The sequence below is a fragment of the Scyliorhinus canicula genome, chromosome 4 (genome assembly GCF_902713615.1).
Source record: "Scyliorhinus canicula chromosome 4, sScyCan1.1, whole genome shotgun sequence".
NCBI lineage: Eukaryota > Metazoa > Chordata > Chondrichthyes > Carcharhiniformes > Scyliorhinidae > Scyliorhinus > Scyliorhinus canicula.
The window spans coordinates 104862841-104876769 of NC_052149.1; the positions used below are offsets into that span (position 1 = coordinate 104862841).

Sequence of the window (13929 nt, forward strand, 5' to 3'; positions counted from 1 at the left end):
AGGTCTGAAGTCCGACCTGAGATTTCCTTGGACGTGAGGTACTTGGCCCCCTCCTTATTATCCTGTAGCTATATGATGGTTGTTTGTTCTGCTCTGGGCCTGGAAGGGAGTTTAATTACATTATGGTTGCCAGTGTAATTCTCCCATAGCTCTGGGTTTTTTTATTCCTCTATTCATTTTTTCTAAAGCTGTGGGTGTGATACAATCCTTGACTGTTGTTGACTGTATCCTGCTTGGTGCAGACAAATCTTGTACTCGTAGGAAGAACACATCGGGGATTTTCTCCCCACTTATTTGTTCTCATGTTGATAATTACTTTTACGTGCTGCATCTGTTTTGCATTGATACCTATGGCTTTTCCCCTCCTTTTCCTTTGTTTTGATGTGATTACTGTAAAAACTTCAATAGAAATGCATCTATAAAAATAAACAGATCCTAGGGTGAACGGTGGTTAGCACTGCTGTCTTACAGCGCCAGAGACCCGGGTTCAATTTCGGCATTGGGGTAACTGTGTGGAGTTTGTACTTTCTCCCCAGGTTTCCTCCCATCGGCCAAAGAAGTGCAGATTATATATGCGGATTTTTATATTCCCGGCCAGCACGACTGGGATTGTGCCCTGCATTTTGTGATTCCTAAGTGCCCATTGGTGTATTCTTCCCAAGATCTCTGACCAATGTGAGACCAGAATCACCAGCCTCTTGATACACACCAGCAAATATTCCACTATGGTAAAGTGCTTCTTTTGCTCAAAGTAGGTTTTCATCACCGTACTAGTGGACACTGCTGCCGTCAGCCATGCACACAGATTTTGTCTTCCTGCACCTGTGCGTGACAAATTGTTGTAACTTTGAGATTGGCGGAAATTTTGCTGTGGCACACTGAGAATGAGTTAACCTCATTAATGAGGTCAATATCCTGTTGTATAGGTTGGTCAGTGGTGTTATATTTATGCTGTGTGCAATGTCCCTTTAAGAAGCAAGTCATGTGACATGCATGACTTCACAGGCTTTTAGGAAGTCTAGTGTCAAACCTTGTATGGGGAAGACCAATCAATAAGCCTCTATTAATCTTGCATCAAACAGACGTGCTTCTGCAATCCTATTTATTTTGTACTGTTGGTCTCAAGATACAATGGCTTATAAAATTAAAACGACGATGAGGTCTGGATCAGAAGAAAGAAGAATTTTTCAATACATTGTTGGAGTGGAGCAAATCAATCAATCAACTGATTAACAGATTAGAAATCACTGGCATTGGAACCAATAAGGTTTTGGGGCAAAAATTCAAAGGCAGCGCCCATACTGATGGGAGCTAGAAAAAGAAAATGTGTGGTCAGCAGTTTAGTGGGAATAGGATTCAGGAAGCAAGTAGGAGGTGGGTCTTTGGCAAAATGTGCTCAGAGGGCATGAAGGGAGCGAGGAAAGAAACTAGAGAAATATGCAAATTCATGGCTAATGACAAGGAGGAAACATTAGAGTAAATTTGGCTGTGATCTCAGGGAATGGAGGAAGGTGGTGGGGCAGCAGATTGGATGCTCTCAACCTTAGTCACAAATAAGTCAGTGAATTCCTTGCACATTATTGTGAGGGTGGAAGTGGAACAGAGGTTAGATAAGATGGATTTCAGTGGAGAAAATAAATTGGGATGATCTTGGAACAGAGAGCAGTTTTGGTAGATGAGAAGCAGGACCTGTTGTGCTTTTTGTGTTCCAGCCAGGTCTTGGAAAATAAACTAAAATAATTGTAAGGCAACGTTTCTCAGGTTTAATTGACTATCGCCCTTGCTTTGAAATTCTTCTTTGAGAAATAATCTGATCTAATAAAAATTAGAAAGTTTTTATTTCTCGATTTTAGAAGTGTATTCTTCAAATAATAGACAACAAATTAAACAAATGAAATAGAACATGATTAAGTTTGCTTCATTTCCAATGCTCAAATCAAACATTTAACAGTATGGTTTGTTACATGGAAGATTTACTGTTTCTAAGATTTGTACAAGCAATTGATCTTGGCTCATCCTAATTTGCAATGCTGCAATACAGGAGTATTTGTAATTCATCTGAATGCATGTTCATATTGGAAGAGCATTATATATAGGCTTCATAGACACTCGGGTACGATAATGGCTTATTCGTCTAAGTTACACAGTTATATATTTCTAGTTTTGAGTTTCCAAAATGGTTTTGGTGCAAAATGTGCATGAGATGCAGGAAATTTCAAGCAGCTGTTGTTCAGCTGCTATTTCTACAAGTGGGAAATCTACAAACGTACAGTGAATTTGCAAACTACAAGTGTCAGTACTTGGCAACCAAGTTTCAGACAAGAGAAATGACTGATGTACCTCATGAGCATTTTAAACTAATTTACTACAATATAGATACAGATTTTAATGGTCAATTCCTTACTATAGGTGAGGTCAATTACATAATTTGTCTTTCTTGTGCATAGCATTATTCCATTACGATGATATCCAGTTGTCAGCTGTGCCTGTTCTGTCAATTCTTTCTCTGCTTGCTGGTCTATCAAGAACAGGTTGTATGAAAACCACGGAGGCACTTTTTAAATAAATTCAGTCGCTGGATTAAATCCACTACAGGCTGGTAGATTTGGTTATATGTAAAGCCCTTTTTTCTGCATAATCACAAAGTCATTTCTTACCAAGGATTCTACCTAGTTTTAAAAAGACTTCAACAGAATTATTTGAAAATGTTAGTTCAAGTAATGAAATAAACTTCACGATCCCTTGAAATTCACTGTCAAGCTCACTAACTTGCACAGTAAGCTAAAGGGCCTTAGAGTGTACAATGGCCACAGGGAAGGTGGAACTTGAGTGTTAGACGAACATTATATGCACCTTTGAAACCATTGCTGCAATTTTGTTTTTTAACATAATCTTCTTACCAGCATGGAATCCAGCCTATTTGTAGACACAAGACATTTAAAAAAAACCTTTCCTCTCCGTTAGTACCAGTATACAGACACTATGATATTTTCTTTTGTCGTATTTCTAAACAATGTCACCAGGTAGTCTGACTCCGATCATATTTCTTTCAGGCTTTTAGTTGTAATTTTGACTTCTGGCAGGTCAAAAGTAGACTAATTCAGTGCAAGATGAAAACTCAACAGCTATTGTTGGGCTTTCAAGACTTCTTTGGTAATTTAAATTGGATATTCATGTACATATTACAGCTGGCTTATGGCTCTTGCATATTCATGTGTTTTCCTTCCTTTATCTGCTGCACTCCACTGTTTGGAACACATCTGTGCCACTAACATTGACAGGGTCGTAGACCTACAAACATTTGTAACTACAATATAATATTGGATTAAGAGAGCCTGATTCATGAATGTAATGCTGGGGGAGGAAACCATACTTCAATGCTTCCACTAATTCAGTTGCTGAATCATGGGGTTCCACATTGGAGCCTATATGACCAATACCTAGCCAGAAGTAAATGAGCAAGTGTGCTGCATGTAGCTTGCTCTCTGAGGCAAGAGAGAAATAACTAGTGATAGAAAAGTGCCTTTAGAAGATATTTCAAAGTGAGTATCCTTAACAGCTACACAGGCCTGTCCAAGTTCAGTTTTGTTAGAAAACAATGGGGAAAAAATGAATATTGACATTAATTCTGATCTGATCAAAACATGTTTTAAGAATTTAAGCAAATTGTTTTCCAGGTAATATGATTTCAAGGAAACAATAATGAAGACATTAACAAATAATACTGCTTCTGTTTTAAGTACATACAGACACACAATAGATTTATGAAATTACATACATTTTGTCTCAGCCATATTATTCCTGTCACAATTAGATGTTTCTGATGGATAAGGCAATACCATCAACAATAATCTTTGCTCTCTTAGAAATGCATACAAGAGCAAGGGATTAAAAAATTATCCCCAAACCAAATGAGGTCAGATACAGAGATTGCAGTGAAATGTTCTGGACCAGAATATTTGCAGTCTCATTGAGTCTTTGCAAGCATTAAAGTATTTCTGCTGTTTGTTTCCTTCTAATTTGACTTCAAGATTTTTTCATCTAAATGTTACATGGGCTGATAGTATGACTGGGTCACATTTAAAATCAAAGTGGTTACAGACCACACCATCACAGTTTCTGTTGAGATTGTCCTTTTTGCAACGCATAAGCATTCGCTATAGCATTTTACATGATTTCTACAGTGTGTAAACGTATCTGGTAACAATTACATCAAATTATTAAAAAGACATATGGCAGACCTGGTGGCCAGAATGTGTTATACTTTGGCCCCAGTCATTACTTATCACTATTTTGATAGTGGATGTTGTTGCATGGAGTGCGAAACACTCACAGTGCACCATTTCCCACATGCAACTGGCCTCGGTATTTTAAAAGGATCCATTACACTTGAACAGAGAAACCTAGGCGTTCAAGTCAAAGTATGTTCCCAACATGTTCTAAACCGTTCCAGAAGTGACAATACAATTGGGAACGTTAGTTACACAAACTACCACTGACCAAAGCAGCTTTCAAAATCCAGTAACTTACCAATGCTGAGGATCCCAGCATTGCTCCTCCCATCAGTGTACCAGCATGGATCACCAGTTTGTTTGGCAGTGACATTAAGGCTTTAAGTTCTTAGTTTGGACCACTAACGGGTTTGAAGGTTCAGACATGTCCATTCATTCTCCCAAATGATTACAATTACATTCCTCTATTTTGTCCATAATGTTGCGTTGTTAATAGCCCTATTGAACATGATCATTTTTTTTAAAAGGCAAAAAATTACAGTAAGGAAATTCCTGCACACACCAATGAAAATAAATGCAGTGGCCTTCCAGGCACCATCGTGTGCTAACAATCATTTTCCAGGTGCTACGTTCGGCTTCTTCTCTTGTCATTGAATAAATTTTTCAACATGTATACCTGCAGGCAGGACACTATGAGCATCACAGCCAGGTTCACTATCGACCAGAAATTTACCCGATCATAATTTCCTTCTTGCAGGTTCCGATCCCGTGCCTCGAAAGCTCGAAGCAGCCCCTGAATCTGGTTGCTTTTACTAAGTCTGCCTTTCACATTGTTTATAGATTCCTAAATAAAAACAAAAAAATGTCGCACATTTTAGAACGTAAGACATCGAGTTACAACAGAAAAGTTGCACAATTAATTATATAGGCGTAGCAGCCTGACGGAGCAATTTTGCTCCTATTGAGAAAAGCAATTTTTTTCTGAAAATATAATTCTAGGGTCAAAGCTAAATAATCTTTACATTTTCACAATGTCAAGGTTTAATTTAATTCCACTGAATCATAGCTCCTCACTCCCAAAAAAGCCAGGATGACCTAATTCTCCAGATGATGCTTCCACTTGGCTGATTATTGCCCTCAATATTGAAGACAGCCTCAGTTGTAACCATAGTGGTGTACTTGTTTTTTCCAATTGAACAATGTGAAATAAAACAAGAGACTCTGGATACGATCACAATTTCACCCCTATCTAAAAAGAAACATTAGAAATGTAAACAAGGTTCACACAAATTTGACCTTTTTCAGTTTTGTAAATACCGTTTTTAAAAATTAGTTTAAGTATAACAAATACTGATACACTATTTGCCCTTCAGTGCATTTTTTTTTAATAAACAATTTTTATTGAGGTAGTTTTTGGCTTTATAAACAGTTACAGACATCATCAGAAAGGAAGCAAAAAAGGCAAAAATGTGCAAACATCCACGTACTTTCAATACTTCCACCGTAACATATTGCACAAGCCCGCTCCCCTCCCACCGGTACTACCCGCCATATTTTCCCTCCTACTCTACTCTAACCCCCCCCCCCCCCCCCCCCCCCCCCTGCTGACGCTCACTCTCCCGCAAAGAAGTCAATAAATGGTTGCCACCTCCGGGTGAACCCCTGCACAGAACCCCTCAAGGCGAACTTGATTTTTTCCATCCCCAGGAAACTCGACATGTCCGCAAGCCACCACTCCGTCTTCGGGGGCTTTGAGTCCCTCCACGCCAATAATATTCGTCGCCGGGCTATCAGGGAAGCAAAACCAGCACATCGGCCTCTTTCTCCCCCTGGACGCCCGGGTCTTCCAAAACCCCAAAAATTGCCACCCCTGGGCTCATCACCACCCTTGTTTTTAGCACCTGGGACATGACCCCCGCAAATCCCTCCCAGTACCCCCTCAGCTCAGGGCATGCCCAAAACATGTGAACATGGTTCGCTGGTCCTCCCGCGCACCTAGCGCATTTGTCCTCTATCCCGAAAAATTTGCTCATCCGAGCCACCGTCATATGGGCCCGGTGAACGACCTTAAATTGGATCAGCCCGAGCCTAGCACATGTCGCGGTCGAGTTTACCCTACTCAGGGCCTCTGCCCACAGCCCATCCTCCATTTCCCCGCCTAGCTCCTCCTCCCATTTAAGTTTCAGTTCCTCTGTCTGGGACCCTTCCTCCCTCATGAGCACCTTATAAATACCCGAGACTCTACCCTCCCCTTCATCCCTCCCAGAGACTATTCTGTCTAGGATCCCCATTGGCGGGAGGCGCGGGAAAGATGGGACCTGTCTACGCAGTGCATTTTTAAAGTGTTTTTTCCCCCTCAGATTGCCTCCCACCACTGCAATGGGAAATAGAAGATTAATCTCCCATTACTATGTTAAAGATCTCAGTCACATAGCAACAGAGGGAATGTTGTTAACAAGCACATGACATGCATCCTTGAGTGGCTGACAGAACACTAAGGACAGGAGGTTGGGTGAATTTGCCGAGCTAAAATGACAGGGAATCTAAAAGAGGATCCATACTAGTTTCCACCCTGCCTTGGCTTAGCAGTTTTCTCCTTCCATACATTATTCCCAGACCAGAACTTGAAGGTGGGGCCATCAGGCAGGGTCTGTAGAGCTGAATCCCACATCAGTGTATTTACTAAAAGAGCAATTTCTTCAACAAGTAACGGGAAACGTATTCAAATACAGAAGTTTTGGAGATGTATACAGCTTGCACCTTACCGAGGCATAATGGATGCTACAGCCCATTACAATTATACAAGTTCAAATTGATTTTTTAAAAAACAATGTGCAGCTTTAGAATGCCCGAGGTTTAGGTTTATTTTGAGTCATTCTATTACTATATTGGAAGAATTAGTACTTAGAGATTTTGTACCGTAGATTATGTAGCACATCTCTTCATCAAATAGGTGTCAAAATAATCTATCTTTTTATATTAAGAAACTGTATTTTCCTGTTCATAACCTTGCTTTAAGGTTTATGACTTGTTATACATATTTATTGAGTTTGGCCACAGATATCCTGCATGGTTACAGATGTGCGATCAATATCACAGCAAAACTTCCATTACTTGCTATAAAAATTGTAGTTCTTTTGCTGAAAACACCTATTGCTTTACTATTTAACGTGACTGGAAAACTAGGAAAGGTTAGTTGCAAAACTGAAAAGACTGTGGTGGAGAAAGATTTATAAGAAAATTAAAGCTGCACAAACATCTCTGTACACCATGACTACTGGGGGCTGAAACCCACCAGAAAACATAATAGGTTTTGAAGAGCTCCTTTAATGGAAAGCAAAGACTTAACTTTTCACTTACAATTCTAGAAACACTTGCCTCCTTTATTAAATTCATATTATGCTGTTTCAAGTGGGGAAGAGGAAATGGCCAAACATGGACAACAGAGTAGCTTTACATAATTACACTCATTGAGTACTTTTTTAAATGATGACCATAAAAGATTTAGCTTCATTCATATTAAAGTGTTTGTTTTATTCTAAACTTTTATCCTTTCCCCAGTCATAATTCCTCTTAATTTATTTCAGTGCACACCCATATAGGATCTAAGGTGCGGTGGGAAAAACAATGGCAGAACACCTGCAAAACCTGGAGGAAGTCCTTCGGAGGTTTTCAGCAGCAGGCGTGCGCCTAAAGAGGGAGAAATGTGTTTTTCTGGCACCTCAAATAACTTATCTAGGGTACAAGGTTGACAAGTCAGGGCTACACCCTTTGGAGGGTTGGGTCAGGATGATTAAAGATGCCCTTGCCCCCACCACAATCCAGGAGTTAAGATCTTTTTTAGGACGTACTACGGAAAGTTCACACAGAACTTTCAGAACACAGGGGCAGCAGGGTAGCATGGTGGTTAGCATAAATGCTTCACAGCTCCAGGGTCCCAGGTTCGATTCCCGGCTGGGTCACTGTCTGTGTGAAGTCTGCACGTCCTCCCCCTGTGTGCGTGGGTTTCCTCCGGGTGCTCCGGTTTCCTCCCACAGTCCAAAGATGTGCGGGTTAGGTGGATTGGCCATGCTAAATTGCCCGTAGTGTCCTAATAAAAGTAAGGTTAAGGGGGGGGGGGGGGGGGGGGGGGGTGTTGTTGGGTTACGGGTATAGGGTGGATACGTGGGTTTGAGTAGGGTGATCATGGCTCGGCACAACATTGAGGGCTGAAGGGCCTGTTCTGTGCTGTACTGTTCTATGTTCTAGAACGGGCTTCTATCCTGGACCAATTACTAAAAAAGGGGCAAGCCTGGGACTGGTCTGCCCGCCAAGACAGGGTTTTCAAGAAGATCAAACAACAGTTCTCCTCAGAAAACGTCTTAGCACACTACGACCCTCACTTGCGACGCGTCTCCATATGATGTTGGTGCAGTTCTGGCACAGAGAGGGCAAAACGGACAGGAACGGCCTATAGCATTTGCTTCCAGCACATTAGCAGCAGCAGAATGAAAGTACGCACAAATTGAAAAGGAAGGACTGGCTGTGATCTTTGCGGTGAAGGAATTTTACCAGTCTTTGTTTGAACGGAAATTCACAATAATCACAGACCACAAGCCATTGCTGGGTTTGTTGAAAGACAACAAATCGGTGCCACCAATAGCTTTGGCCCATAGCCAACGCTGGGCCCTACTATGGCAGCATACCAATATCAACTGGAGCATCGACCGGGAACCCGGGTGGCAAGCGCCAATGCACTAAGCCGGCTGCCATTACCGGACACCCCACCATTGGTACCCAGAATAGAAGACCCGGTGATGACACTGCATTTCCTGGACACCCTTCCAGTGGCCACACAAAACATTCGTTTGTGGACACAAAGGGACCCGGTTTTAGCAAAAAATAAAACACATGGTGCTAACGGGGGAGATGGAAAGACTGGTCCAGGCGGAATTCCACCCCTACTGGAGCAGAAGAGAGCACATCACTGTGGAAGACAGGATACTACTATGGGGAGCTCGGGTAATAGTTCCAAGTCAAGGCCATCAAATCATTAAGGCTGAACTACATAATGGTCACCCTGGCGTCTCAAAATTGAAGATGCTGGCCAGAAGCTATGTCTGGTGGCCACACCTGGGCACAGACATAGCGGCATTGGTAGGTCAGTGCCAGGAATGCCAACAAGGGCAGAAGGTGCCACCGGCAGCCCGCTGCACCTATGGGAATGGCCAGGTAGATCATGGTCGCAACTTCATGTCAATTTTGCTGGCCCATTTATGGGTTCAATGTTTTTTGTGATGGTAGACGCCCGTTGTAAATGGCTGGATGTCTACAAAATGAACTTGACAAATAGAACAGCAACCATCGAAAAACTTTGCACCTCGTTTGTAACACATGGCATCCAGGAGGTGTTAGTTTCAGATAATGGATCGGTTTTCACCAGCTAGGACTTCACAATATTCATGAAGTCAAATGGCAGTCGGTGATGCGACCATCAATTCACACGAGACGGAGAGCTGAAGTGAACAATGGTTTTATCAGCTAGACCTGTGCCTGCCTGCGACTGCTCTGTACTGAGAGCCGCCTGCAGGCAGCAGATCTATATACCTCCCCGAGGGAGCGGAGCCCACAAGTGCACCAACATGATACAATGTAATACAATGGTCCATAGGTGGAGCCCACAATGGCATCAACGTAGTACAATGTAATGTAATACAGTGGTGAATGGTTGCCGTAATACATTCACCACATTCGGCACATAAGGACGGCACCATATCAACCGGCATCAAATGGGTTGGTGGAGAGAGCCGTCCAGGCCCTAAGAGTCGGGTTGAAAAAAACAGTACGCAGCATCATTAGACACTAAACTGCGCTGGACATTCGACGATAGGACAACCCCACACGCCACAACGGGAATAGCACCGGCATACACTCATGGGCAGACAACTCCGAACCAGGCTGAGTCTACTATTCCCAAATGTAGGCGGAAGAGTAGAACAACACGGCAGCACAGTAGCATGGTGGTTAGCATAAATGCTTCACAGCCCCAGGGTCCCAGGTTCGGTTCCCGGCTGGGTCACTGTCTGTGCGAAGTCGGCACGTCCTCCCCGTGTGTGCGTGGGTTTCCTCCAGGTGCTCCGGTTTCCTCCCACAGTCCAAAGATGTGCGGGTTAGGTGGATTGGCCATGCTGAATTGCCCGTAGTGTCCTAAAAAGTAAGGTTAAGGGGGGGGGTTGTTGGGTTACGGGTATAGGGTGGATACGTGGGTTTGAGTAGGGCGATCATTGCTCGGCACAACATCGAGGGCCGAAGGGCCTGTGCTGTACTGTTCTATGTTCTATCCTCAGGTTAAATCACCACCAGTCAGTTCTTATGGGCAGCACGGTAGCACAAGTGGATAGTACTGTGGCTTTACAGCGCCAGGGTCCCAGGTTCGAATCCCCGCAGGGTCACTGTCTGTGCGTTCTCCGCGTGTCTGCGTGAGGTTCCTTCAGGTGCTCCGTTTTCCACCCACAGTCCAAAGACGTGCAGGTTAGGTGGATTGGCCATGATAAATTGCCCTTCGTGACCAAAAAAGCTTAGGAGGGGTTATTGGGCTGCGGGGATAGGGTGGAAGTGAGGGCTTAAATGGGTCGGTGCAGACCCGATGGGCCGAATGGCCTCCTTCAGCACCTATGTTCTAAAGCCTGACGCCGCAGAACATGAAGGGCAGCAGGGCCAGGAGAACAACAATATCTACTATTTTTTTTCCATCATAAAGTACCATACAATTTTATCAAGCTTAACTAACTGATTATTATTTTCCAAATCCATGCTGGTGACAAAAAGGCACCACCCTACTAGTGAAAACTGAGAAAATGTATCTCCTATCTTTACATATTATTGCATTCGTCAGCTAACCCTGCGATTTGATATCGTGGGCTTCCATTATGGGAATCAAGCAATCTATCATACCACTTCTCTCATAGGGATACTTGTTAAATACACATTAACCTGTATCAGAGCAACAAAGAGGTGAGAGTAGCTAAAGGCAAAAAAGTCTGAAAGTTGATGGCTGAGGATAAAAAGATCTGAATTTTTTTGTGACAAGGAAATGCAAATGCTTCTTGACCAATATTAAACTTTAAGTGGGTTACTTTCCATTACTTTTCTTTTTGATTACTTTTATTACCATCAAGACGATAGACCAAACTATTTATATAAAATCACCAGTGACCGGAGCATTCAACGCAGTTCGTGCATATAATACAGAATGATGTTCACATAAACAACAGAACACATTATGTAAATGCAAAGCAAAGCAAAGGACTACAGCAGTGCCTCACAAACTATTTTCCAATCTGACTCCATTTTAATTCACCACCTCCTTCTCAGGGCAATAAATGCCGGCCTTGCCAGTGATGCCCACATTCCATGGATCAATATATTTTTTAAAAAATCTTAAAAATTAATATGATCCAGAAAACAAAACAGCAATAAAGCAGAGTAGTGACATATGGTATGTTATTAAAGTTTATTTTAATTTGGGACTTCCGGTGGCTGTGATGAAGTAGGAAGCCACACATTTGGGAGCTCCCGTTTTAAACGGTCTTTTCGGCTCTTTTTAGAGCACAAAACGGAAATTTTTCGACGTCTCCCGGTGGGGGAAGGTGTGCTGAACGACTTTCCCCGCAGTCCATGTCTCGAACTCGGAGTGGAAAGGGAGAAAAAGCAGCAGCAGCTCCCCAGAAAAAACGGGGGAAGGGTTCCAAGATGGCCGCCGGCAGAGCTCCAGAGGAGTGGAAGCAGTGGGCCCTGGAGCCAGGGCCGGCTCAAGGCACCGGCAACTCGGGCAGTCGCCCGGGGCGCCATGTGCTAGGGGGCGCCAGAGACTCGGGTCCGCGCATGCGCAGTTGGGCCGGTGCCAACCAGCGCATGCGCGGTGGCCGCCCTCCCCCAGGGCTGCCCCCCCGGTCCGCCCCCCCCCGCTCGGTCCGCTCCCCCCCCCCCCGCCCCCCTCGGTCCCCCCCGCCCCCCCCTCGGGTCCGCCCCCCCGCGGGTCCGCCCCCCCCCGCGGGTCCGCCCCCCCCCCAGGGCGCCGAAGTTCAGCTTGCCCGGGGCGCCAGCAACCCTAGGGCTGGCGCTGCCTGGAGCAACTAGCTGCTCTCCTGCGCTGCTTCACAGACTTCAAGGCTGAGGTACTGAGCTCTCTGCAGGAAACAAACAGAAGGCTATCGGAGATTCAGACCACCCAGGGTGCTGCCATCAAGGAGTTGCAGACGCAGGCCACTGAACGAGAGGAGGAGGCCGTGGTCCTCGTGAGTAAGGTGGAGGGGCACGAGGCACTCCACAAGAAGTGGCAGGAACGCTTCGAGGAGCTTGATCACCGCATGAGGCGGAAAAACCTGCGGATCTTGGGCCTTGCGGAAGGGCTGGAGGGGTCGGACCTGACAACCTATGTGGCTATAATGCTGAACTCGCTAGTGGGGGCCGGGTCTTTCCATCTGCCCTTGGAGCTGGAGGGAGCACACAGAGTACTGGCCAGGAGGCCCAAGGAGAATGAACCCCCGCGTGCGGTGCTGGTGAGGTTCCACCGGTTCAGTGATCGGGAGTGTGTGCTGCGCTGGGCCAAGAAGGTGAAGAGCAGCAAGTGGGAGAATGGGGTAGTACGGATCTACCAGGATTGGAGTGTGGAGGTGGCTAAGCGGTGATCCGGATTTAATCGGACGAAGGAGGTGCTTTACAGGCAAAAGATAAAGTTCGGAATGTTGCAGCCTGTGGGTAACTTATTCGGACCGGCATTATTATTTCGATTCCCCGGAGGAGGCGTGGGCCTTCGTGCGGACGGAGAAACTGGACTTGAACTAGGGGTTTGGGGTTGCGGGGTTGGTTGTAATATCTTAGCGCTGGATTCTGCTGTTGCTATGTTCTCTTTTTTTGTACTTTTGCAATTTTGATATGGTTATTTATGGGGGTGTTGTTCTGCTATGTTTTTTTTCTGCTGTGGGGCATTGGTTGAGTTGTGTATCTTGCGGGGAGGGTCGGGAGGGTTTGTTGTATTCTATGTCGGTTGGGGGTATGGAGTGGGGCTGTTATTTGGGAGCTGCGTCAGAAGGGTGTGGTGGGGCAGTGCGAAAGCGCGGGCTTTCCTCTGGTTTCCCGTGCTGCGGGGCTGGGGGACGGAGACGAGGGAGGCGGGGCCTTAACTGGTTCTTCCCCGCGCTGGAGCGGTGCCTGGAGGAGGGATAGATTGGGGGATGATCCCACTTTGGGAGGGGTCGGGTTATTGGCGGGAGTTTCCGGGGTCAGCAGAAGTTAACTGACCCACGGAAGTACAATGGAGGACGGTTCGCGGCTGGGAGGGTTCCTAGCCTGGGGGGGGAAGGGAGGGGGGGAAAGGGGAATACCGGGTTGCTGCTGGTAGGGTCAGGAAGGAGCTGGTGGGGGCTGGGGGGACAGAGGAGAGGTGTTGTCGCTGTTGGGACTGGGTCGGGCAGTCGACGGGCTATGGCTAGTCAACGGGGGAGGGGGGGCGGGACGCCCTCTGATCCGGTTGGTCACCTGGAATGCGAGAGGGTTGAATGGGCCGGTGAAGCGGTCGAGGGTACTGGCTCACCTGAAGGGGCTAAAGGCAGATGTGGCAATGCTTCAGGAGACCCACCTGAAGGTGGCGGACCAGGTACGCCTGAGGAAAGGATGGGTGGGGCAGGTTTTCCACTCTGGGTTGGATGTGAAGAAC

General features: G+C 45.3%; 1 protein-coding gene across 1 annotated transcript in view; it reads right to left on the reverse strand.

Annotated features, from left to right (window-relative positions):
- Positions 1 to 1821: 1821 nt before the first annotated feature.
- The window catches only part of tmed5 (transmembrane p24 trafficking protein 5), a 29532-nt gene continuing 17424 nt past the window's right edge, over positions 1822 to 13929 (reverse strand). The window contains exon 4 of the mRNA XM_038794967.1: positions 1822 to 5076. Within this exon, the coding sequence (XP_038650895.1) occupies positions 4858 to 5076 (219 nt within the window). The 3' untranslated portion in view covers positions 1822 to 4857. The remainder of the gene's footprint in view (positions 5077 to 13929) is intronic.